The sequence below is a fragment of the Emys orbicularis genome, chromosome 5 (genome assembly GCF_028017835.1).
Source record: "Emys orbicularis isolate rEmyOrb1 chromosome 5, rEmyOrb1.hap1, whole genome shotgun sequence".
NCBI classification, from domain to species: Eukaryota; Metazoa; Chordata; order Testudines; family Emydidae; genus Emys; species Emys orbicularis.
Window position 1 is genome coordinate 91,191,326 of NC_088687.1, and position 27,359 is coordinate 91,218,684.

Genomic DNA, 27,359 nt, shown 5'->3' on the forward strand with positions numbered 1-27,359 from the left:
CACAATAAAGAGAGGTTTATAACATTTGTGAAATTCTGAATAATCATCAACTTCAGATCCAAGTCTTCAGACAGTAACTGGAGGTCTGCACTAAATGGGTTTCTTTTCATGAAGAAGAAATGCAAACTTACTTTGTGTTCTAGGAGTCACAAGATTTAATACATTTTGTAACCATGGAAATGGATATCTTATGACGGAAATAGTGAAGAGAGACTCATTGTCAAAATCTGGCCCATGAAGCCAGTTGGCTATCCATTAGCTTGTTTATACCATTTCTGTTTGCTTGATATTGGAGAGTAATCAGAAAGTAAGCCATGCTAAATCATAGCTGCCATCAAGTTTGTATGATAACTATTAAAGCTATTTCACAAAACATCCTTTTAAATTCCTCCCTTCCAACCCCATGCTCTTATCTTTGCTTTTACATTTTTGTTTCAACTGTTCCTACTCTTGGGTCTTTCTTAGAGTTGAATCAATAACCCAATCTCTCTCATTTCTTACAGATGTTAAAATGATGAAACTCTCTCTCCCTCTGGAATTCATTGCAGTCATGACATCTCCTCTGGTCCTGTATAGAATGTACCGTGCAGCCTGTTGCTGAACTGTTATGACATGTCTCTAGCAATCAGAAAGAGAAGCTGGGAAGAACATGTGACCCAGTGGATGGGCTTGCCTTTTAATTCTGTTGAGTATAATACAGCATGTCATCATGGACTTGTAGCTGATAACTTTCAAGAAAGTATGGAAAAAGATGAAGTTTTGAATGTGGACCGGAAAGAAAAATGTGTTTCTTTACCAGACTGCTGTCATGGTGGAGAACTGATTGGCTTCCCTGCAAAGCTGCTTAGCAACATTTCAAAAGAGGTGGATGAAAATGATAACCATGAGGATGAGGAGCATTTTCTTTCTTTGGAGGCCAGCACAGAAACTTTGGTCCATATTTCTGATGGTGATGACGACGATGTTTCAAATCTCTGTTTGGATAAAGTTAACCACCAGTTCACTATTGGAAGGAAACTAACAGATGAAGAGCAGAGTTTAGGAGGAGCAGGCTCCTTAACAAATATGGTGGCAATGATTAAAACAAACAGGGAATCTAACATTTCTGAAACAATAGGAGATATTGATGAACCTGATTATGACACAGTCCCCAACGAACAGAAGGAAGAAGAGGACATTTGTGGCAGTATTGGGAAAACCCTGGAGCTTTGTAATTATAAAGACTTACATGAAGTAATAGATGCCCCAAGAGAAAATCTCTCCAGTTCTCTGAATGTGAAGAAAATTATGCCTGAGAAACAGCTGCTTCATACTGCTGTAATTGCACAACAGCGTAGGAAATGTGATGCTCCTAAAGATGGGCATGAAAAGGCTGACTATAATGTGGTCCAGGGTGAGTTTTCTCCTGGTCTGTATACTGGCAGTGGTAGACAACCATTCTCAAAAGCAGACTCCAGCAACTACCTTATGCAATCTCCTCTCAGTTCCCATATAATGTCAATGGAAAATGGACTGGATGAAAGTGGTTACACAGAACCTCAAGTGGTTCCTGAAAAAAAATGCCTTACAAATATCAGTCCAGTGGAAGGCACGCAAAGTTTACATTTGAAGGATAATCTGTCCACTCATGAATCTACAGACAATCAAGTGAAACTGCGCAAAAGAAAGGTAGGATGTACACAAATTACGGGGTTTGGTTTCAGTTTTTGTCAACTTTTTCTCATGTAATCTCATGGCTGATTTATTGAAGCAGTAAGGTAAATATCACTCAGAATGTTGTGTAGATGCCAGGTGTTGCAAATGCATCTGCGAAACAATTTGGAAACATGCCACATGGATGTAAACTCATTTTTAGATCTGAAAATTACTGTCTTGTGAATTTGGTATGTTCCTTTTTTATATATATATATTTATATATATATATATATATATATAAATACTAATGCCTTTGATCACAACTTTTTATTCTATTGTTTTATTTTTATCATGGCCAAATCAATAAGCTCCCTCCTGGGGTTTCCTTTTTTGTTGTGGTGTGTTTGTTTGTTGTTTGGGGTTTTTTTCTTTGCTAGTACCAAATACCAGAGGTGGTGTTTAGATATAAGTGATGTCTGCAGCTGTATAGGACCTTTGTTTAAAAGGGATGGGGAGGAAAACGTTACAAACTTGTAAAAGAAATTCTAAAATGTCTATATGACTGGTGCTGTGAAGTACAGGAAGCAGCTATTTGAGTTCCAGCAAAGCCCCATGAGCGAGTTCTCACAAAAAATGTTGCTGGTATGAAGATAGAGGAAGCTCTTGACGTTTTCAGACTGAGAGCAACAAGAAAACTTCACTGGCTCTTCAGACAGGGGAAAAGAGAATAATTCCAAAACTCTAAGGGCACGTCTTCACTACCCGCCGGATCGGCGGGTAGCAATCGATCTATTGGGGATCGACTTATCGCGTCTAGTGAAGACGCGATAAAATCGATCCCCGATGGCTCTGCCGTCGACTCCGGAAATCCACCGCGGCAAGAGGCGGAAGCGGAGTCGACGGCGGTGCGGCAGCGGTCGACTCGCCGCCGTCCTCACAGCCAGGTAAGTCGACCTAAAATACGCAACTTCAGCTACGCTATTCACATAGCTGAAGTTGCGTATCTTAGGTCAAACCCCCCCCCCATAGTGTAGACCTAGCCTAAGGGCCAGATCCCACAATCCCAGCAGGAGCAAAACTCCCGTTGACTTCCATAGGAGGGTTTTGCTGATCATCGGACTGCAGGATTGGGCCCTAAATCTGTTTCTGCTGGCTGTGTTGCTTAGGGCTTGTCGATGCGGTGTATTAGTACAAGGGTGTGAATTCCAATGCACTCTAGCCTCCTGCACATTAGCTGGCTGGTGTGGGTCTTGGTGGGGTTCACTAACGGTTCCCTAGTGTGTGTTAATTTACTCCTGTTTCAAATCATACCACATTAATGCACATTACATAACTTTTAGTGAGTGCCAACAGGATCCACACAGTACAAGTAGCACATGACACCCTCCTAGTGCAGACTAATGAACAGTGTAAACAAGCCTTTATTCTCTCTATCCAATACCTATGTCATATTGGTGGTTCTTCTCTCTGTCTATCTATCTGCTAACATCCTCAATGAACAATAATCCCCAGCTCCTCTTGTCTTTTTTCAGAAATCTGGTTTCTATAAAATTGTGGTTTTACCATCAGACAAGATCTTAGTGGTTGTTTCACTAAATCACAACCTCTGAAGCATGAACCAGCATGTCCAAACTGCTGTATGCCAACACAGCATCTTGAGTTGTGGCTATCACTCCCTTGTGTACACTGTTTGGTAACATTAACACTCAGTAAGATTTTGTTATGGTTGGAAGCTATATGTAGCTTTTACAAAAGGCTCTAGAAACTCTCATATCCAGTCTTGCTTTAGAGTCAAATGCTGTACTTCATAACTCTGTAATGACTGTTACATTGATTTAAAGTCACAGTATTTGTGACTTACCTCTGTTAGTTCACTCTTTCCTTTTTATTTCTCTCTGACCTGCCATAGTTACCCCTGAAATCCTTACAATATCACATTTAGCTATCTATATATGTGAGGGTTTGTATATAACACTTGGAAATGCTGCCTTTTTTATTTCCATGGGTGATATCACTGCATTGATTCATTAGCATTGGCTGGTGCTATTATGATGCCCTCAGTAATTCTGCTGCGTTCAGTATATTACTTCTGGGATATGTGTCATTCAAGTGGTAATAGCTGTCAGTTGTCAGATAAGCCACACAGTCAAGAACTGATTTCCATAGACTTTGAATAATCATTTTTTCCCAAATGCAGTTGCTAATGTTGGTGTGTATATAATTTATTCAGCTAAACAGATTAGTTTTACAGCATATGTATATATTCATATTATTTGAGACCATATCATTATTTTAAGATAATACAGTGTGTGATTAGTAATGCCTACAATGGGATTTCAATGCAATGTGATCTGATTAAGATGCTTCCACCTGACATATATATACATATACTAGTCTACGTGCAATAGGAGTATGCTGAATACCTTTTAAATGCAGTGTGCAGCATGAGTATACTTGTGGTTTGTGGTTGCTACAATAGGTATTTTAAAAAGCAAGAATCTTTAAAGATCCCAGTAATACTGCAGTGGAGTACGGTGACAGTTGAGAAATTGTGGGAAGGCAAACAAGCGAACTAGAGAGAGGGAGCAAGCCAAGAGGCTGTTGGAGAGGAGAATGGAAAATGTCTCAGGGGAAGTGGCAGCCACATGGAAGGAAGGAACCGGAAGTCATATGCATGAGGAAACTGAAAAGGGGTTGTGTTCCAAAGAGCAAGGGAGCTTGGAGGTTATTTTGGGGAGAGCCAATGGAAACCTGCTTCAAGCGACTTTTTTTAACCTGCCCTTGAAAAGGTTTGGTTAAAGGGAAGAGGTCTGATCTGCTCCTGCTTCCTAGTATGAATATTCTCACTCTCTCTAGATGTGCAGGTCCCTTTGCTAACAGTGTTCCTGCCTTGATGGTTTTATCATTTAAATCTAATCTTATAATATTTTACAAGGATGATATTGCCCATCTCTAGGGACAACAATCGCTAATAAAAATGTGCCATGTTTCTAAGATGACACTGAAAACCACTTTTATAACTAGAACAAAACACTGGAAAGAAAACAGACTTGAAACTGAATCCAACCATAAAAGTCAAGTGTTTGCTTTGCAGTGGCTGGGGGACTTAAGGGATTGGTAATGGGATATAGGGCCTTTTCTCTCAAGGGCAGTAGTTCAACCTAGCCTAAATACTGCAGTTAAGGACTAACACACACCACTAGCTGTGGATGTTTGCTGTCCAATATGAAATAAATGTGATGGTCTCCGTCCAGTGCCCAATAAATAAGTGTCCACATCGCTAATAATAATAATAATAGGCACTTAGGGCCAGATTTTTAAAGGTATTTAGGCACCTAGGCACTTTCAAAAATTCCACTAGGCCCCTATCTGCTTCTATGGACATCTAAATATGTTTAGAAATCTGGCCCTTACTGACATAAGATATCGCACTCTCAAGTGAGAGGCCAAAGAATGTATGGGCATGGCAAGTGAACTACCCTCTCTCTTCCAGAGATGCTCCCTGCTTGTCCAGGTTGAAGCACCCTAGGATGATGGAGTGGGGAATCTTGTTCTGCTGTTGCCTGTGCTATATCTGCTCTGTAAATAAATACAGGGTCTCAGCCTCCAAGACTGCCAGTCAGGTACATTGCACCAGCATTAACTTCCATCTTAATAATTTGCTTTGACTATGACAGACGTGTACTGTCACAGTTTCACTCATTGAAGATGCTTGAACTTGACCCCCCATGTTATAAATGGAAAGGAGCTGCCATTATGGCATTCTTCATGACTCTGGAAATTGCCTCTTCCCTTGACTCATCAGAGCTCATATTTTTAGCCTGTTTTCTGATGGCGGTTTGTTGAGCAATAGCAGGTGCCTTTATTGTTATGGCAGTAGTTATACGATGTTTAAGTTGCATGGCAGCTGATTAGTATGATATTTGAGTAGTTTTATTGTGTGTTGTGTTGAGTGTGCGGCTTATTATGTAGGGGCATCCAAAACGTAGGACCGATGTTTATTAGCAGCATTGCATATCAAAAGAATAAATGATTGAATATGCATTGTGAGACTAACTAGTCCCACTGTATGTCTGCACAGGGTAAAGAAAAACATGGTAATTGTTTGAACCCATTTTTATAGAGGTTTGAGAACACAGTACATCCTACTTATCCAAATATCTGAGGAGATGCCCAAACCTTCAGTTCAATGGCAGACCAGACTTTGAGGTGTTCTCTCAGGCCAGGTCTACACCCAGCCGCTAGTTCGGCGGCTGGGAATCGAAGTTCTGGGTTCGATTTATCGCGTCTGGTCTGGACGCGATAAATCGATCCCGGAAGCGCTCGCCGTCGACTGCGGTACTCCAGCTCGGCGAGAGGAGTACCGCGGAGTCGACGGGGAGCCTGCCTGCCGCGTGTGGACCGCGTCTGAACCGCGGTAAGTTCGAACTAAGGTATGTCGACTTCAGCTACGTTATTCACGTAGCTGAAGTTACGTACCTTAGTTCGAATTTGGGGGGTAGTGTAGACCAGGCCTCAGTGTTGGAGGACCCTGGGGACATGCTTCAAGACCTGCTTTGGCCAGTACTCTCAGCTCTGATACTTCCCTCTGGAACTTACAAGGTTGGAAGGGCAGTAACTTCAGTTCAGGTTACAGTTGCATAATCTCTTGTGTAGCATTGCAAGACTTAAGCTACTCTCATGTGGAACATAAGAGCTCGGCAAGCTCAGAAATTCAGTTAGACCTCATGGGAGATATGTGACATTTGGTAAATTCACAGTGGGTTAACAAGATTTTGAATAACAAAGAATATCACCTGTGGAGTTATGGAACTCTTGACCATAGCCATGCTGTAAAATCCGTGTCTTCTCAGGCTGTACTAGACTTCAATACCTGCTATAAACAGAGACAGATCTGAGACAGGTCTATGGAATGGATCATACCAGGAGCTGTAGAAAGTTATGGGTGGTTTAAGAGATGGCTAAACTGAACAGTTTTGTCTTGTATATTTTTTTTCTTCAGTCTCTCTCTAAAACATACACCACTAGCAATGAAATTTGCCAGCATACACACATCTCTGATTGGGGTGTAGAATTGCAGCCTCCAGAGACTTTTGCCTTAGGCTGACAAATGAGGTGCCCTTCAAATTACCACCATATTAGACCAATAATGGAGCATAAGTAGGGGATCTTATTACAGTTGACTGTTCAGAACTGGACTATGGAGGAAAAAAAGAATGTAGGTTTCTGTCTCAAGAGAAAAAAATGTGATTGTCATCACAAAATCTATAAAGTTTGGAAACATTTATTCTTCATGGGAGACCACAACGCGTTTGTGTAAATTATTATTATTACCTTCCTGGCAGTGGCTTACCAGAAGCAGGTACTGGCTACTTGTTGTCATAGCAACAGCTCCAGTTTTGTAGCATTTACTCTTCAATTAAGTGTTTCAAAATAAGGCTGGCTCCAAGGGTTTGGCATTTTAACAAATGGAAAAAGCTTTTAAAAAACAGTGATGCAGAATAGAATAATTTTTTTATTCTACATTTATGCCCAACATAATCAAAAACTTTTATAGCCCGTTGAAAATCTCACCCCAGGAATACGACTATAGCTACAGCACAGATTGGCATATGTATTATTGATCTAAGAGACAGAAAAAGCATAAAAGGAGGAAGACTAGAATTATGGGATAAATTTTCAATAGCGGGGACCACAAACGAGTGCACATGCATCCAGTCACCACACATCCCTGCCCTTTCCCCATGTGCATATGAAAATGGAGTAATGATGCCAACAAACTGGTACTTAGCAGAGCACTTAAATAGCATATTTCATTTTCAAGGACTTTTCCAAGATAACAAAGCTAAATTTAGATTGGTGTTCAATAACCTGATTTGGGCATAAATGCAGCTTTGCATAAGAAAATTCAGGGCATTTCAGGTGTGCTTGCAATTTTGTAGGCACACATGTTATGCCTCGGTTTGAAAGCCTGACCCTATATTTAAAAAGTATTTACCAAGGGTAAAACATTCAAAAGTGCCTAAGTCCCATTTTAAAAAATGACTTAGATATCAGAAGTCTGTTTCATAGAAAGTAAATGGGACTTAGGCTCATGAGGCCCAGATTTTTAAAGGCACCTAAAGATGCAGGCAGGCACTCAGTAGGATTTTCAAAATCATGCATGCCCTAACTCACTTTTCAAAATGGGAGTTAGCTGTCTGAGATATTTAAGCCTTGCAATGCTAAGGGGAACAATGCCTAGTACCATTTTTTTTTTTTATTATTATTTTGGCCTGAGTGCCTAAGTCACTTTTGAAAATGGGACTTAGACTCTTAAATTACTTAGGTACTTTTCAAACTTTTACCCTAAATTATTGAAAGAAAGAAACTGGATAATGACAAGGCTAAATACAAAACATTATGGATGAGAGTCATAAAGATGAAAACAAAGAAGAAACTGCAGTAAGCGTCTCTTACAGAACAGATCTTGGCTTGATGAAGAGCAAGACAAAAATGATGGGACCAACTTTGAATCCAAAGGATACAATATATATGGGGGACTTTAGCCAGAGAGCCATCTATGTATTCTAATTTACCCTTTCGTAGTGCATTACTGGCTGATCCATTCAGAACCCTGGTAAGAGAAGAAAGCATTTTATATCTACTATTTTTATTTATTTTTAACTAAGAGGGGAACTGACTCAGAAGGAGAGTCAAATAGGAAAGATTATGTGCTAGAGAAATGTCTTTGTACGAGAGTAAGGAGTGGGTTCATAGAGCAGAGCAATGTAATGATACTATGTTTTTAGAAAGTAACAGATAATTGAGATCCAGCAAACAGAGCATAAAGAAGGAGTATTAACATCCATAAGTGTCCAAGAAGCTAGGAGCTCGTAGTAGGGTGACCAGATAGCAACTGTGAAAAAACGGGACAGGAGGTGGGGGGTAATAGGCACCTATATAAGAAAAAGTCCCAAAAAACAGGACTGTCCCTATAAAAACGGGACATCTGGTCACCTTAGCTCATAGTAGATTGTAAGTAAAAAAGGCAAGAGGCACTAGGCAGCAATGTCAATGTAAAAGAGAAATCCTATTTATAAGAGATTAATGAAGCTGGCTGCATGAAGGATTGTTCATAAATCTGATAGCAAAAGAAAATACTGGGAACAGAGAAAGAGAAGTGGGGAAAAGCCTAGGACAGGGGTGGGCAAACGTTTTGGCCCGAGGGCCACCTCGGGGTTCCACAACTGTATGGAGGGCCAGGCTGTTTGTGCCTCCCCAAACAGCCTGGCCCCTGCCCCCTCCCACTTCCCGCCCCCTGACTGCCCCTCTCAGAACCCCCGACCCATCCAACCCCCCCTGTTCCTTGCCCCCTAACCGCCCCTGAGGACAGCAATTATATCGGGGTAGAGGTGTAACTGTTTCATTGTTTTAAAGTTTCATAAACTCTGTACAGCCACAATCTAAAATTGCTTCATTACCAGTGGTTTCCCCAGGAATTGAAATTAGGGGGAAGGGTGTTCAAATTTACAGGTGTGTGTGTGTCAGGGCCGATGAGGGGTGAGACTGTGAGGGTGAAGGTGGGCACCATAGTAAAAACTGGAAAATGTTTCATGACCATTTTACTAGATTTAACTCATGTTTTAAAATCATCACACAAATTAAAGTTGGCTGCTCAAGCCTTCTATGAAGCACGACATCTACATCCTTCTTGGTTTCTTATTATAATTTTGCACACCTCTGTTAATGAACTTCTTGAATGCAATGCGTTCATCTTTGGTGGCTTCTCGTGTGTCCGGTACTTGCATTCCTTCAATAGATATGCTCATTAGTTCATTCACATGATCAGGCAGAAGGCGACTTCTTTCAGAACACAAAATTCTATTCAATGATGAAAAAGAACGCTCAACTGTATCTGTTGTGTCTGGAAGTAGCAAGAGATGAATTCCTACTTCTTTCATCCCAGGAAACAGAGCACAAAGATCAGGTCAAGCCACTAGTGATGATAAAAAAGAAGTTGAAGTCAAATCTTCATTCATTCGTCATATGATATTCCACTCTGTGTTTAAATTCTCTATTCTGTCCTGATCACATGGCAGCCCCATTGCTGGTAGTGCCTCACTCCACTCAGCTGTTGGTGTTTTATAGGACAGGCATCTGTAAAAGCTACATAGAGGTTGAGTAGAATCTAGAAGTCGCTGTTGTAGATTTTTAAGAATCAAGTCTATGTACTTTTTCAGTTGTCTTAACAAACACTTCTTGTCTTCTTCACTTAAGGATTCAATATAAATGTCTTCATTAGTCAACTTCTGGACTGAAGTCTTTGCTTCTTCCAGTACTTTTTCAATGGATAGCTCTCTGATTGATCCAAACGTAGCTTCTATTGCTGGACAAAGATCTACTACTGTTGTAGCAGATGCCTGGATGGCATTGTTTAATGACCCAAGTGGTTTCAACAGTAGACTTACGAGAGAGAGAATGGCAATAGTCATCCCTGAACGTAGTAGCAAAAGTAATCCATCAGCCTCACTACTTAGATCCATCCCATCTTGGTAGATACTTTCCAAAGCCAGTAATAACGGCTGGAGTAATTTTAAGACAACAGCCAAGGATCGCTCATGAGAAAGCCAGCGGGTTTTCCCAGGTTGGACTAATTTGAACTTCAGTCCCAGTGTATCTTCTATATTTTCCAAGATATTCAGTCTTTTTGGATTCTTGCTGAAAAAAGAATATAATGAAGACATTAAATTTATAGCTTTTTTAATGTCTTTTGAAGATTCTGCAGCTCGTACTAGTGCTAGTTGGAGTAGATGGCCTCTGCAGTGTGTATAGGAGAGATTAGGGTTACACTTTTCTCTGAGCAAAGCTTGTACTCCACCATGTCTTCCAGAGAAGTTTGCAGCTCCATCAAATGCACAAGCAGCCATCTCTTTGGGGTCCAATTGACAAGCATTTAACTCTTCTAAGATGTGGGTTGTCACAGCTGCAGCCAATGTGTCTTCTATAACTTGAACATCTAGAAATGCATCTACTGGCCTACCCCTGATATCAAGATAACGTACACAATGACTTAATACTTGATGCCCATTTGCATCGGTGCATTCATCAGCCATGTATGCAAATTTTTTGAATGTGGTAAGACAGTTCTTCACTTTTTCAACTGTTGAGTCTTTCACTGTTGCACCGCATGCTTCTAGCCAGTCAGTTGAGTTTCTTGGAGAAAGATAGTGAGCATTTGCTGGTGTTGTCCGGAACCAGTGTTCAACTTGAGGATGAACAAGTGACAATGAACTTAAAATTGGCCTCCAGTTTGTAGTGTGTGGTATCTCTTGCTTAAATAGAAAGTAGGATGCCACAGCCATGTTTGTTCACATGAACTGTGTTGTGTCTCCAGCATTCTTAACAGCCTCATTAAGTACTTCTAAAATTGGCTTTGAAAGTGGGTTTATAAGGCTTTCTGCATGTTGATGCACTCCAGAGGGCTGGTATTTTGCAGCCTTTTCACGTAGTTTGTCAGCATTGGCTTTGCTGATCGGTTTGACAAACCAAGTTCCTCCACTTTTACCAATTATAGCATTGGGAAGCTTTCCTTCTTCATAAGCTTTTTTGCAAGACGTGCACCAGTAGCCATCTTTTGTAACTTCGATAAATGGGAACACTTTGACCGACAAACATCGGGTACTGCCTTTAGGTTTTGGAGACACTGTTTTTTCAGTAGGTAGCTGTATTTGTGCTTCGGATGTAGATATACCACTTGACCTTCAGATGACATGTTGATATATTCTTGGTTCTTGATGTGTTCTTCACCTTGGTTAGTTTTTGAGGCCTTTGAGTGGAAAAATTGTTGCATTGTTTTTTGTCTTTTCATTTTCACTTTGACCTGCAACATATAAAAGAGATATGAATAAAGTAAATGTTTTGTTAGGATAATGCAAATTTAACATAAGGATAATGCAAGTTACACCAAAACACATAACAGGTCTAGGTTTCTAAAAAAAAAAAATGTAAAAAAAAAATGTATTTAATTTAAATTAACTTTTGAAAAGTAAGCCATCATGGGATAAGAGGGAAGTCCTCTCATGGATCAGTAACTGGTTAAAAGATGGGAAACAAAGGGTAGGAATAAATTATCAGTTTTCAGAATGGAGAGAGATAAATAGTGGTATCCCTGTGGGGTCGGTACTGGGACCATTACTGTTCAACATATTCATAAATGATCTGGAAAAATGGGTAAACAGTGAGGTGGCAAAATTTGCAGATGATACAAAACTATTCAAGATAGTTAAGTCCCAGGCAGACTGTGAAGAGTTACAAAGGGATCTCATAAAATTGGGTGACTGGGCAACAAAATGGCAGATGAAATTCAGTGTTGATAAATGCAAAGTAATGCACATTGGAAAACAATCTCAACTATATATACAAAATGATGGAGTCTGAATTAGCTGTTAACACTCAAGAAAGAGATCTTGGAGTCATTGTGGATAGTTCTCTGAAAACATCCACTCAATGTGCAGCGGCAGTCAAAAAAGCAAACAGAATGTTGGGAATCATTAAGAAAGGGATAGATAATAAGACAGAAAATATCATATTGCCTCTATATAAATCCATGGTATATGCACACCTTGAATACTGTGTGCAGATCTGGTCACCCCATCCCAAAAAAGATATATTGGAATTGGAAAAGGTACAGAGATGGGCAACTAAAATGATTAAGGTTATGAAACAGGAGGAGAGATTAAAATGACTGGGAATTTTCAGCTTAGAAAAGAGACCACTAAGGGGGGATATGATAGAGGTGTATAAAATCTTGACTGGTGTGAAGAAAGTGAATAAGGAAATGTTATTTAATCCTTCACATAACACAAGAACTAGCAGTCACCCAATGAAATTAATAGGCAGCAGGTTTTAAAAAAACAAAAGGAAGTACTTCTTCACACAACATAAAGTCAACCCGTGGAACTCTTTGCCAGGGGATGCTGTGAAGACCAAAACTATAACAGGATTAAAAAAAGAACTAGATAAATTCCTGGAGAATAGGTCCATCAGTGGCTATTAGCCAGGATGGGGAGGGATGCAACACCATGCTCTGAATGTCCCTAGCCTGTTTGCCAGAAGCTGGGAATGGGCAACAGGGGATGGATCACTTGATGATTACCTGTTCTGTTCATTCCCTCTGAAGCACCTGGCCTTGACCACTGTCGGAAGACAGGATACTGGGCTATATGGACCATTGGTCTGACCCAGTATGACCATTCTTATGTAAAAATTAATTATAATAATAAAAATGTTTAGTACAGAAACTCCCCAACATAATGACCTCTCAAGATAGCAACGATGTGAGATAACAACCTTGGTAAATAATGCATTTTAAAAATCTTGGCTTACTAGGAAACATATTTATATAAGTTTCCATTCCCAGTCACAAATCTAGCATTCTGGAGCAAAGTCACTAAAATATAGTCCAACAAACAAATGTTTATTTAACGTGCCCCTCGCTTTTCCCTCCACTGCACCCCACTCACCGGTGTTGTCCTTGGTCAGTGGAGACTCAAAGTTCAGAGATGCTTTCACGTGAGTACACCTCCCAGGTGGGGGGCAAGAAGGCACCTTGCTCGTTCCTCCAGCTGCTCACTGTTTGCTCTGGCCACTGCTGTTCATTGTGCTACTGTTCACTCCACCACTCTGTTGCCAATGGCCCTGCGCAGTCACCTTCTGCTGCCACCTGCCACTGTGACATCTGCGAGTTGGTCTCTTGAAGTTCCACCCAGCTCTCAGTGATTTCAGCTGAGCTTGCAGTGGGGGAACCTCGCTGCTAGTGCAGACTGGGCCGTCTCTTCCACAGAAACGCTGTCCCCACAGCAGGACTAAGCACTTAGACCTGATTATCAGTGATTTCAGCTACAGAACAAAAGACTATCTATGGAGCCTAATCAGCTCTGTCTTTAAACAGTGGAGAGAGACAGGTCCCCACCTTCTCTCTTGATGCCCTCAATCAGCACAGGCTAAGTACAGTTCTTCTGCCCTTTACTCATAAAATAAGAATAACAACATTGCATCCCCCCCTCCCCCATTCAAGTGATTTGTAACCCAACCCCAGCCAAAATCTATCACTTGGGCAACACAGCTCTGTTTGCTGGATACCTAGGTAGATTAGGTGTGAATGTAAATACAATCTGGTCCTGAAGCCTTTCCCCCCAGCCCCAGCTCATCACTAGCTGTCAGGGAGAGCTCATTTAGACTTTGCTTACAAATCATCATTTGAAATTATTAGCTTGGCCAACATCACCGAAATGAATGCACTGACATTGTCATAAAAAACAACAGCTGTATAAGGAAGCTAGTCTATGTTCATACTTTTCAAATCTATTATACTTTTTTAGATACACTTATTTTATCATACACTGTATATACTTTTAAAGTGTGTATTAATGTTTCAATTCAAATTTCCAAACAGTCACTAAATTGGCATGTAACTAGTTCACAAAACTGGGGGGGGAGGGGTGTTGGGGAAATTCGGGGGGGGGGGGGTGTAGGGAAATCACTGTTCGTTACCATGAGGACAGCTATTTTCATGATATTTCTGGACTATCCCAAAGCAGGATCATTTGGAAATCTTCCAAGAATAGGGTTTTTTCTGAGACTTTTAGACAAAAGATTAGTTCAGATAAACTTTGGATTAATGTTTGAACTCTTGATTGTTTATCCAACTTGAACATGAACTCTGAACCTTTTGAGGCTTGCTTAAGTCATTTCTAATGTGAAGTTTCTGGCTCACAATATAGGCTATTATTTGTGCTAAATTCGTATGCTTGACAAGATTAGAGAGGGTGAGAGGAAGTACTGGTTAATTTGCTGTACTCAATTAAAGGAAATACCAGCTTAATAACTATTGACTCTAGGAGGAGTAACTGATGTATTGTGCCTGAGTACCTAAAATGTTTGAGAGACAAGGTAGGTGAGGTAATATCTTTTATTGGACCAAATTCTGTTGGTGAATATACAGAATTCTTCTTCGGTCTCAGGTCTACCTGAAATGCTTGTCATTTCAGCAGTGTTCCTTTTTAAGTATAGCTATAGCCTGGAATACTGCTTTGGAGGAAGATTCTCCTTCTTTTTAACTAGACCCAAGCAAACTGTATGCAGTGAACAATTTATGTGATTAATTCTTCTCCATTTCTGTTACCAAATCATTTGGGATCAGATGTCACTTTTATCAAAGTTGTTGGGTATATGCAATTATTGGATGAATGGGTTATGGAAACAAATTTCAGTGTATGAATAGTTCTTTTATTATTTACTGTGCCTATTGCTTTTAATATTTATAATTCACTCTTAATGCTGTAACATTTTCCCAGAATGGTCCCACATGCTCAGTGCTCATGTCTGGCAGTAAACCTACCAAACTGAGTCCCACAGCCAGGAGACTACCTAACATAGACATTGATATTCACTGGAGCTGACCGGAGAATAGAAATTCTGTTTTGTGGAGCATTTCTAGATGTCAAAATTTGGATTTTTTTCCAACTTGGTACTAAACCCAAAATTTCAAAATTCTACACAAAAAGGAATTTCTGAACAAAAAATTAGTTTTGGATTAATTTATTTTGATGTTGACTATTTTATAATACAACATTTTTAAATTTTTGAAACTAAAAGTAGTTTGTTTCAAAAGGAAGAAAAGGAACATTTTGTTTCAAAAGTTATTAAAATAGGATGTTTTAACATTGTTGGAACTTTTTTCTTTTCTCCCAAACAAAACTTCAGTCAAGCTGGCAAGATTTCATAAAGGATTTTGATTTCAACAGAACTGTGTTTTCCAGTGGAAAACTATTCAGTCCAAGTTTTTCTGACCTACTCTAATATTTACGTTACCTCTAATATTCACATTTCTTTCAGAGACCACTTACAGTGATCACCATTAGAAAGTAAACATATATTCCAGGTATTGCCAGACAATGCTATCTGACATGTCAGGTGTATTTTCTATTTTAAATGTAGTGGGATAATAGTGTGTTATCTACTAGCACTTGTAGACAGAGGGACCACATTTTATTGTAGTGGAAAGTACTGGATTGAGACTTTGGAGATCTAAATTTAATTCCCAGGTCTGCTGCAGCTCTTTGTACCTCAATTCCCCATCTCTAAAATGGGGATATTAGCACTTCCTCTCTCAAACCATTTATCTATTTAGACTGACTGTAAGGTCTTTGGTGTAGGAACTATCTCATGTTTTTGTATGGTGTTCAGCACAACAGGGCCCCAATCGAAGTATCACAATGCAAATAATAATAATGGCAAATGATAACTTGTTAATCGTGCACTGTAAATTTAAGCACAGTGAAGATCAATGAAGGGTAGGAAGAAACCACAAATGCTCTTCCACTGACGCTAGGCTCCTACAAGAGAGCATATGAGAGTATGCATAGGATGACGATGAAACTCTTAAACTGGGAATTGGAACATAACTGTGTCCTTATTTGGCTAAAGGGAATTGAATTTATCCTTTTCTGAGACTCAGACTGGAATTGTTGGACTCTGTGTGTCAGCTAGGGGAATTTGATATTTGCAGACCTAATGTATTTCAATGGATCTCTTTGGAACATTAGATGTTCACATTAGATGTTATACACTTCTCACAATACATGCTTACCTCTAAAAAATTTTTGTTTTTTTGGGGGTTTTTTTTTTTTTGAAGTTTCAAGAAAACACTCATAATGCTAATATTGTGATGGAACATTCCAACAAAGGAAAAAATAGTGTACTTGCCAGCCAGTCACATTTGCAGTTTCTGAGGGTTGCAAGAGAGACTGTTCTTTAAAATAAAAGTACTACAAAATATTGAGCATCCTGAGTTGTCATTGGGTGACACCAGTTCTGCAATATTAAGTATCAAAATGTTTAAGTTTAAGCATGCATAGTTCATTTGTCTTCAATGGGTTTGCTCATGTTCTTAAATCTGGAACTACCTTGCTGAATCCAGTTCTTAGTAATGATTATTAATCTTGTACTACAGTGATCTCTTCTACAGAAATGGCAAAAAATACCTGGAAAAGAAAAATTACTTACCAATTAATGTTGTTTTTCATTTCTATTCTGCAGAGTCACATGGCACCAGAGGTGCACATATCACAAGAATGGGCATTTGCAGAGGCATATTTAAAATGAGGTCATAGAAGTAATCTTCAGACCATTCAGACTAAATCTTTTCTATTTTGAGCTTGGCATTGGAGACAAGTTTTTGTGATGTTTGCTAAGAATATGGCAAATCTAAATGCTAACAATTGCTACATCTATTTTTAAAAATGGAAGCCCAAATAAGGAAGAATTTGTTCACTGTGTGCAATTCAGATATTGCTTTTTGTTATGTTTTTTTACCTCTATCATTTATTTTCATTTTTCCTACTTAGTTTTCTAAGTTGTTGGGAAAACTTAAGGAACGGGTTCTTTTCTCCTTTGGCCCAAAACTCACAATAACATTAGTCTGAGTTATACACAGGAACCTTTACAATATTCAGAGTTGATTAGACATCCCAAGTTATAAGCTCTGAGAGGGCAATTGTTACTCATGTAGTCTCAAAGCTATATTTTGCAGTATCTAGCACAGATGTGCAACTGTTATTGAAGTGTACTGTTGCTTCACCACAAAGAATTTGCTGCATTGCATATTACCATTAAACAGCTATAATTTTAAAGGCATCAGTAAGAATTTGGCAACAGCTACAAGTAAAGCAAACTTAATATTATAATATATTTTTAAAATGAAATGAAACATTTTATTCTATTTTGAATATTATTAAAATGTTTGCTTACTTCCTAAATTTATCCAGCCAATATTGCAAGCAAGTTACAGAAGTATAAAATAACTTGACTACAAAATTAGTTGAAACTAAAATAAAATAATTTCTGTAATTTTGCCACAGTAACCACTTGAATCACTAGAATTTATAGGGCAGGGTATCCAGCTTCTAATATAATTAGATTACCATGTAATTTTTTCCTTGTAGCATACATAAAACATGTATCATAAATATTATCTCTGTCCACTTGGAAGCTAAGAACGCTTTCCCACAGACAACCGTTGTGTTTGGATTGAAGTCTGATGGATTCCAAACAATCTGAAAAGTATTTAAAACAAGCTCTGAACAGAAAGCAGTCATTAATGGGATGATTGCCAGGCCATTACAGTATAACCTTTATGCAAATTTTACTTTGACACATTTTTGTGACAGTGTTCAGCTATAAATTTTAGAGGCTGCCAATTTTGTCTAGACTGCAAACCAAGAGCCATAAAATGACTGTTGAACATCAAGTTATGCATCAGTCAAGTTTCAGCTGCCTAAAATGGTAATAAATGTATTTGTATTTATACACAGTTTGCAGGTCACACACCAGTGATCACTATATTGAGCTATTCTTTAACATAATTCTAAAGACTTTTTCCTGTGTGGAAAGATTCCATAGGAAGAAAATTTAAATAAATTTAAAAGTGGTCAGTCCAGATCTATAATGACTAAAGGTTTGACTGTTTGGGGTCTATGTGAATTAAGTTATCAGTCTTATTTCTTAAGACTATACTAAGTCAAAATATTTGTTTATTTAAGTTGCATGTAAAAATGACTGAGGCCCCAGTTCAGCAAAGCCGTTATGCATGTGCTTAACGTTAATCGCCTAGAGAAGTCCCACTGATTTAATTTGAGTTGGATCTACTCAAGGTAATAGTGGCACCCACAGCCATATGCACATTACATACAGTGGAAGGTGCCAAGTCATCAGAATTGGGGCCCTTCCACCCAGGGCTGGATTAGGACATAGACAACCTAGGCATGTGCCTAAGGCCTGGTTCATGAGAGGATGGGAACCTGAACTCCTGCTGGTCTGGTTCAGGTACTGGTGTGAGAGCTGGCCCAACAGCAGTAGCAAGGAGGAAAAGTTGTGGCTGCCCCAATGGCTACTCAGGTTTGGCCCTGCAGTCCTCTGTCATGATGGCACCCATGTACCAGGTCACAACACCACTCACTCAATTTTGGCCCTGACGCCACCCTGTCATGACAGAGGGCCATAATGACAAATGTGAGGGGGCATTGCGATGGCACTCCTCCTCACCATTGCCATGGTGCCAGCTCCTGAACCAGGGCTCCCCCATCCACCCACCTGCCCAGCCTCGCTCCGCTTCCAACAGCCCATGTCTTCTGTGCGCTGCTCACAGGACTTGCTCAGTGACAGTAGCAAAGCCTGCTACAAGCACAGGGAGCTGCGATGAGTGTCCATATGGGGGAGCTGGCAGGGAGAGGGTCTGTGGGGATGGACATGATAGGGCAGGGGTCGGCAACCTTTCAGAAGTGGTGTGCCGAGTCTTCATTTATTCACTCTAATTTAAGGTTTCGCGTGCCAGTAATACATTTTAACGTTTTTAGAAGGTCTCTTTCTATAAGTCTAATATATAACTAAACTATTGTATGTAAAGTAAATAAGGTTTTTAAAATGTTTAAGAAGCTTCATTTAAAATTAAATTAAAATGCAGAGTCCCCCGGACCGGTGGCCAGGACCCAGGCAGCGTGAGTGCCACTGAAAATCAGCTCGAGTGCCGCCTTTGGCACGTGTGCCATAGGTTGCCTACCCCTGTGATAGGGTTTGCCTAGGATTGGTTAATCTGGCTCTTCTCCCACCTCAGACATAGACACAACATACATAAATGCCATGCTAAATCTAAGTGAGAGTGACACAGATGTGTATACTATGTGAAAAATTGCAGGGGGCACCCTTGCAAGTTTATTGAAGTTAAGCACATGCTTATGAGCATTGCTGGATTGGAGCTTGACTTTGATGTCCTCTTCATTAGGAACAGTTGGTTATTTGACTCTGAGATGTTCCAAAGCTGGTAAAGCTACGGGTTTTCTATGTCAGTACTTGTATATATTGGCAGAAACTTTGTTCTTGTTTAAAGGGTTTGGCCCTGAACCATTTCGTATTGGTCACATACACAACTACCAGTGAAGGAAAAAGTAGATGCAGTGTTACAAAGGGTCAGGAAAGACTACACAAAGAGGGAGGGAACCCAGTTAGAAAAGGGCATACAGGAGAAATGATATAGGGAGGTCCCTCTCTCTGGGAAGGGTCTGCAAAGGCAGATTGAAGAAGGCCACAGAAATGGAATTAATGCCTGTTGTGGGCCCTGGAAAGGGGGCAGGGCATAGAGATTGGGGTTGGTGTTCCAGCAAGGAAAGAAGGAGCTGAGAGGACCAAAGGAGAAGCCAACGGTCTGGGAACCAGAGGAGAGGCTGTGTTAACCATAGACTGTGGGGAAGCAGCACAAGAGGCTCAGAGATAGGAAGTGGCGCAGGGAAACAGCAGTGTGTCCAAAGAAACAGATTTAGCTCCTCAACATAGGATTACTAGGCAGAGGGTGGGCCAGTCTCAATGAAGGAGCATACAAGCCTGATGTAAGGACTACTGAGACCGAGCCTAAAGAATGGGCTGAGGAATAGCCCAAAAAGGTAACAGAAGGATCTACTGTGCTGGGCCAGTTTTGCATTTTGAATTATATTTCTGTCATCCTGGAAGGGATCTGGACTAAATGGGACTTAGCCAGAGGGCTGAGTCGCAGACAGAATCAGACCATTCCAGAGTCAAAGTGAAGGTCAACCGTGACCCAAGAGATGACGTTTCTGGCAGTGCCATGCCCTGACATAATGGGGTGCTATGGCAGTAAATTCAATGGCTTACAGTCACCAGCTCAAATTATTACGGGAATGATTACCTCCCAAATAAGGATAATTAAGCCTTAAGCCTAGCACATGACCCAAGTGGCCAGGTATTGGGCAAGCTCACAGGAGCTACCAGGAGGGCAAATATCATCCCCCTGTCCCCACCCCACACTCATAAAGAAAAACCATGCCATGGAGGGAACTTCTGCCAAATGTCTGAGGTGGTTTCCAGTTGTACTTCTCCATGGCGCAGAGGACTGGAGATTGCTTAAAGGAGCCTACCTATGTCCTCCCACCCACCCCCTGGCACACACACACACACACACACACACACACACCCCTCTTTCCTCAGACTGCTGTGTAGGGATCCATACTGTAGAGAGGTTGCAGTGAATACCACCCCTCCCCCCAACTGGAATGAAACAACACTATTTCTGCACTCAAGGGACTGTCCATTACTTTAGCAGAGAGGTTGGATTTGGCCTAAGAGAACTAATTCAAGATTCTCATAAGGGAAAAAGCTGGAAAATATGAGAGTACATAGGTATGGGTGATTGGGTAAAATAGGTAGCAAACACAAACTGGATCCTTGTTCCCCTTCATAACTGTATAGGAATGGCAGTCAATGTTCTTCATCATCGAGATAAGAGAAATTTGGTATCATATAGCAGTATCTTAGCTTCTTAGTTAGTTTCTCCAGTAATGTGCAACCTTACTGTATTGATATTCATATCAAGTTTAAGTCACACCCTACACAACTATAGATCCAACTTCTAAAAAATTAAAATAACTAATACATAAGGCCCTACTTAATTTGCGATATTGCAGATCCCACAATATAGCACAATTTTTATTTTAATTAGCTTACTTTGCACAGGCCACAATTTTGCATACATTTTGAGGTTTGCAACACACACCTTTTTCCCCATTAATACAATAGACCCCATTTATCTGAGCTGTTAGTGGCTGAGGCTCAGGTTGTCAGCCCTGCATATTAATGACTGTAATATAGTTGCAGCAAAATGTTTGGTTATCAAAAAATATTAGCAGGCATAACAAAATACTTGAGTGTTTATATTGTTCCAGCAAGTTTTTCTTAAACAAATAGGTCTTCTCTAGCTTTTCCAAATTACAGCAATTAATAAAGGTCCATTATTACTTTTCTGCGATTTTCCATGTCTTGTCCACAACTCAGCTGCAATTATTTGACAATCATCCCACAATTCAAGTAGGGCTTTCCTAATACAGTATGTAAATTAACATATCATATTTCCACATAAAATGAAAGCTCGTGCAATCTTTCATTCTCAGACACATACCCCAATTTATTATACAATTACAGATCAAAAATGGTTTCCACATGGTGGGGGGTGGGTTAGGCATAAAATATATCCTCTCATATATAGCCATTTCAAAAAAAGCTTTTATCCATAAATCTATGCAGTGGGTAGTTCTGCTTTTCTAGTAAATTATCTCTTGACTACCATCACTGTTCTTAAAGAAGATGATTTGCTTGCATTTATAACCCTTCTATATGAATCATGGCTGTACTGCATAACTAAATAAGAAATCCAAACCGTTGATGTACTTAGCATATTTCTCAAGCTCATCATTCATACTGCAATTAATTTTAGCATGAATTACAGCTACTTCAAAGCTGACTTTTCTGCAGTACTAGCAAATGTAATTGAAAAAGATAGAAGATGGGAACAAGTAGGCAGCTGGACATCTATTTTAATGTCTTTTCCTGAGCATTGTTACTGTTCACTCTTACTTTTATCTTCTCCAGGAAGTGCCAAACTGATTGCATCTCACCATCAAAAACATGTCACAGGCTTCTATCCTTGAACCTTCACAGCACAATTCCACAAGATGCATTTCTGCACCACAACTTTGCAAGAGATTAACTGCAAAGTGATGTGCTAGGGATAAGCAGAGGACCATTTGGGCTTTAACTTTATCTTTGACCTGCAATAGCCAGGGACTGGCTAAAGGGTTACAGATGTCATGGGGGGAAAAAGCGGGAAAGTGCCTAGAGTCCATGAGGTAGGTGGGAGAAGGCTAGTGGTTGGAAAGATCCATGGAACAGACACCACCTGTGATAGGAATTTTCAACTCTAGACGTTACAACATTCTCTCTCTCTCTCTGTGTTTCTTTAGTGATAAGCATCTTGTCACCTCCTCCCTCCATTTCCAAACCTTCCGGATCCTCCCTAGTAACAGGCACCATAAGCCAGTTCCCCATCCTGCAAGCAGAAATTATTCCACTTTTACATCATGATTACTACTCTGTGGATAAACATTTGCCAGGGTTTGTAATCTAGCACCTTTTACAAACACTATATTTGAATTTTTTTTAAAAATATTTTAATTATCACTTCACTGCAGGTTTCCTTTCAAAATCTGGTTTAGGTCAGTCTCAGGACTATGAATAATCATGACCTCAGGGAAATCTGCTCTAATCAACTTCAGAACAAATACATATATATTTCTGCCTCTCTCTCAACCCACGCCCTCAGGAATAGCAAAACAAGCCTCAGATTGGAATGTCAACTACTCTTTTCTAGGTCATCCACATTCTCCTGAGAGATAAAAGATTTTCTTATCAATGCAGTCCTAGAGAGCATGTTAATATCACTGATTTCTATACACACACACCCCTCCCTGCCAACAGCTTTCTAGAAAAGTATTCAACTTTTTTCAATTTGTGTTTTAAGCTTCACTAACTCTGTATGCAAATCATATATTAAACCTAATAGTTTTTTGGTGCTTTCTTTTACTTTTCTCACTTCTGAAATATGTAGCAGTGAATTTCTACTCTCAGTAAAATGGGTAAACTGGGTTTCTTTCCTCTTGCAGTCATTGCAATTTCTCCAGGATCAGTCTGGTCCAAGTAAGGGGTGGGGCAGATCCACACTGTGACTGTCCCTTAGGGTATGTCTACATTGCAGTTGACTCTCACAGCTGACCCATGCCAACTGACTTGGGCTCACGGGTCTTGGGCTAAGGGTCTGTTTAATTGCATTGTAGATGTTTGGGTTCAGGCTGCAGCCCGGGCTCTAGGACCCTGCAAGGCACATCTACACTGCATTTAAACAGCCCATTAGCCCAAGCACTGTGAGTCCAAGTCAGCTGTCAGGGGCCAGCTGCGGGTGTTTAACTGCAGTGTAGGCCTACGCTTGGAGAATTCAGGGAGGGATTACACACCTGGTGCAAAGTGTGGTAGGAGCTGGTGCCTCCTCTCTGCCTCTCCCTATCCCCTTTGGGGAATACCTCAGGAGCAGGCCTGTAATTGTGACAGGCCCTAGTTCAGTTGGTATAGTGGAAGGCTCCTTGCATGCTCTTTATTTATCTTCACCTATACAATTAAATTAAGTCTGTCTCAGTGAATTTCTGACAAAAATGGATTTGGGGAAAGTGTCTGTCTACTGTCTCCCCCATAGCTCTGTCTGCAGCTATAGTCCTTGGTCCTGTTCATGTTCCTTCTATTTCCCAGGTGATTCCATCCAGTTTTTCCTCTGAGCATTGCCTATTCCCTCACTGTGTGGTGTCAGGTTCAATCCCCCATTAAATTAGGCTTTTCATATAGAATACGTCTACACTTTGGGATGAGAGTGTAAATTCCTGCTCCATGAGACATACCTACATGAGCGCTGACAGAGGTGGTGCACTAAAAGCAGAGTGTAGCTGCTGCTGTGGAAGGGGCTAACTGCCCCAAGTACATACTCCTTGAGGATGTTAGGCACATACTGGGGCCAGCTAGCCCCTCCTGCCACCGTGGCTACGCTCTATTTTTAATGTGCTACCTCATCGGAGCTAGCCTGGGTATGTCTCTGTGAGCTGGAATTTACGCTGTCCAGCTTCAAGAGGAGACATCCCCATATTCAGTCCCAGCCCATTAACTAACCATGCTTCATTAACCTGTCCTAGCTGGATTAACCCCTTAGCCAGTTCTTCTCCTTGCTTCTTCCTGCCATGACCCACATCACCGTGACCTCTTGTTCCTCTTCCCACACCTCATTCCCAATAGTCCAACTCCTATCCCCATGAAATAGCTCATGGAGTCCAGAGTTGTGATGTCACAGATTCTCCTGGTGAATCCTAATGATGACACTTTAAATGTTAATTACTGCTGAGTGTTTTAGCAGAAACATCCAGTTAAATGCGAATGTAGTGGCTGGTACACAGGCTCGGTGCAGTGAGGCCATTAAATGATGCAAATCTTGTTGGGGCGGGGGGGGGGGGGGAAGGAATTCAAACCCCACTTATGTCAAATTGAGTTACTTCCAACTCTGCTGAAAAGGAGGGAAAGGGGGAGAGAAGATGCTTCCTCTTTACTGTAATGAAAGCTTCAATGGTCTTCCGAGTGCCAAAACTGCCTCTTACACCTTCCTAGGTGCCAAAAGCCCCAGCTACAAAAGCTTCAAGCTTCCCTTTAACAAGTTATGGGAAGCAGTTATATTTTCAATATCAAAATCTGTGGCATACATTGAATTAAATATAAGTAATGAACAAAAGGACTAATGTACTGAGTGGCTTATACTGGGTCACTTATTTAGGTCAAGTCTGCCACAGAGACCACATCTTTGGCTGTAGACTTGGGAAATGATTTACAGCATTTTAATTGATTACTCTAATGATATAATCCCAGAGAGGAGCAGGAGACAGGCGAGGCAGAGAAGAGAGGAGGTGAAGGAGAGCTGAGAGGGGAGAATAGCAAGAAGAAGGAAAGAAAAGGTGATTTGGGTGTGAGAATCTTGGAGTCAGAGAGAGACAAAAATTAGATATGTAAATAAAAAGTTTATGGATGCTAAATAAGCTATTTCTATAGCATTTATATACCTGGGGAGAGATGCTTTAAAATGCCATACATAGAAGAGAGGGTACAGAGCTGATTGGTCAATTAACCTCCTATATTATAATGTCACTAATGAAGAGGAAGAGCAGAAAGAATGAGGAGAGAGAAAGCACAGGAAGGGGATGGCTGGCCAAATCAATTCTAATCTCTGAAATCTGTTGGAAAGAATGTTATGACACTATTGTCTTCCATAGGGTGTAGCTGCAGGAGGAGGAGAAGATGGGAGAAGAGAATGAGGGTGCAACATTGATCATAGCTATCTTGATGACTGGCTTATCCTTAGTATACTAAAAATAATGATAATATCTAGCTCTTCCATAACTATAGAGCTTCATAACACTATCCCAAAGTATACAAGTTCTCCCTCATTTATATAGCTTTCCTTCAGAAAGATCCCAAAGCACTTAATAAACTATAATACAGTAAAATCACTTCGGCTATCTCTGTAGTGGAATGCAGGTAGTGAACTGACCATGGCAGCACTATGTGCACAGAAGACCATATAAAACTGACATATGACACTATGAGAGGCTTTTAAGGGCAAAGAAAATGGTCTACACTGGAATATGGCTGGTAAACCAGGGTAACAACCTAATTCTTGTAAAGAGCGCTATAGGCCCTTCATTGAGAAGTGAACAAGACTTCTGTTTTGTCTCATCTAAATGAGGGCATTTTCAGCATTATGATGCTGGAGTATTGATACTGTACTAGCAATTTGGTAGAAGGCATTCTTCCCTATATATCAGCAACACTTCTTGTCTGTTTTTTTTTCTTTTGAAAAATAAAATATTTCTTTTGAAAAATAAAATAAGAGCTGATAGGTACTTCAAAAGATGGTAAGTACGGCATTCCCTTTCTGTCACTGAGAAATTTTGGACTTTCTACTGGAGCTTCAGATAAGAGTACTCATTTTACATAACCTACTAAAAATATACATTTAAACAAAAAAGATACTTAGTACTTTACTGCTGTGTCCAGATGAAGTGTTTATTAAGAATAAAAATAAGTTTGGGTGCTTCTGTCTTTAAAAAATATTATTGTTGTTTTATCTTAAGGTATAAGGAGAAATAATCCATACTGAGAACAATATTTAGATTCTATTTCTGGAATCAATCCAAGATTCCAACGGTGAAAGGACACTTCTCCAACTCTCTCAACCAGTCCCTGGGAAAGTTAAAAATAAGCCTTGCTGGGAAAAAAAATTGGCACTTGTTATTTGAGAAAATTTCTTTATTCCATGAACTGCCTCATGTAGCAGATATTTATTTACCATCTGTGTAGACTTTTAAAATTTTCCAACTTAACAGATACACAACTGAAATAGAAACAGATTTTCCATGCCTATGCTTTCCACAGGCCTCTGCTTTAAAAGTGTGTTAGCTTAGATATGTATGAAATGTTTGTAGTCTCCAAAATGGGAAAGCTCAGTTACTGTCTATCGTTCTGACTCTGAAATTCCGGAAGTGACTTCTGCTGATGTCACCTCCATGCTGCAAAAGCAAGTTCTGGGTGCTTGGTTCCGAGCTCTCCAGGGCATTATATGAAAGGAAATTCTTATTATACTTTATTTGGTACAGTATTTACTTGCAATCAGTTGGAAAATTGCATTTTGAGAAATGAATTTCCCTTTTTTTTTTTTGTACACAAGTGTGCTTTACTCAGTTTTACAGCTATACAGCTTGACTTTTAGCCAAACAGTAAAAAAAAATAGTGCTAATCTGGAAGTGACTGATAGTTTAAAAATAGAAAGCGTCCTATTATTGGTAATCGTACTTATCGATCCCAACTACAGACCAATACAAGCAATTCATAACAGCTGGCATACAAAACAGGCAATCTGAACCCCTTGACATATGAGAGGATTATTCTGCCTCTTCTTAGACATCTGTCTGTAACTACTTTCTCTAAAGTGCTATGGCTCTCTGATCTCATGATGACCCCTTCTTTTTCTTACAACTGTTGCTTCTGTAGTGGCTTGTTCAGTTACTGGGGTGGATCTGACACCCACAGCTGGTGTTTGTAGCTCCTGGTGATTTTCTTTGCCATTAGCTCTGTGAGCATATTTTACTTTTGTGTGCACACAAGCAATGAGATCTGTATTCTGGAGTTCTGCCTGATGTTGTATAGATGGTTTTGGTTCCTTCTGTAAGACTGACCTTCAACAGTGGTTATTCTGTATG

The 27,359-nt window shown here is 40.1% G+C and overlaps 1 protein-coding gene across 1 annotated transcript in view; it reads left to right on the forward strand.

The window, feature by feature from the left end:
- Positions 1–612: 612 nt before the first annotated feature.
- DLC1 (DLC1 Rho GTPase activating protein) overlaps positions 613–27,359 on the forward strand; it is a 370,991-nt gene continuing 344,244 nt past the window's right edge. Inside the window, exon 1 of the mRNA XM_065405826.1 lies at positions 613–1,668. Coding sequence (XP_065261898.1) covers positions 613–1,668 — 1,056 coding nt within the window. The remainder of the gene's footprint in view (positions 1,669–27,359) is intronic.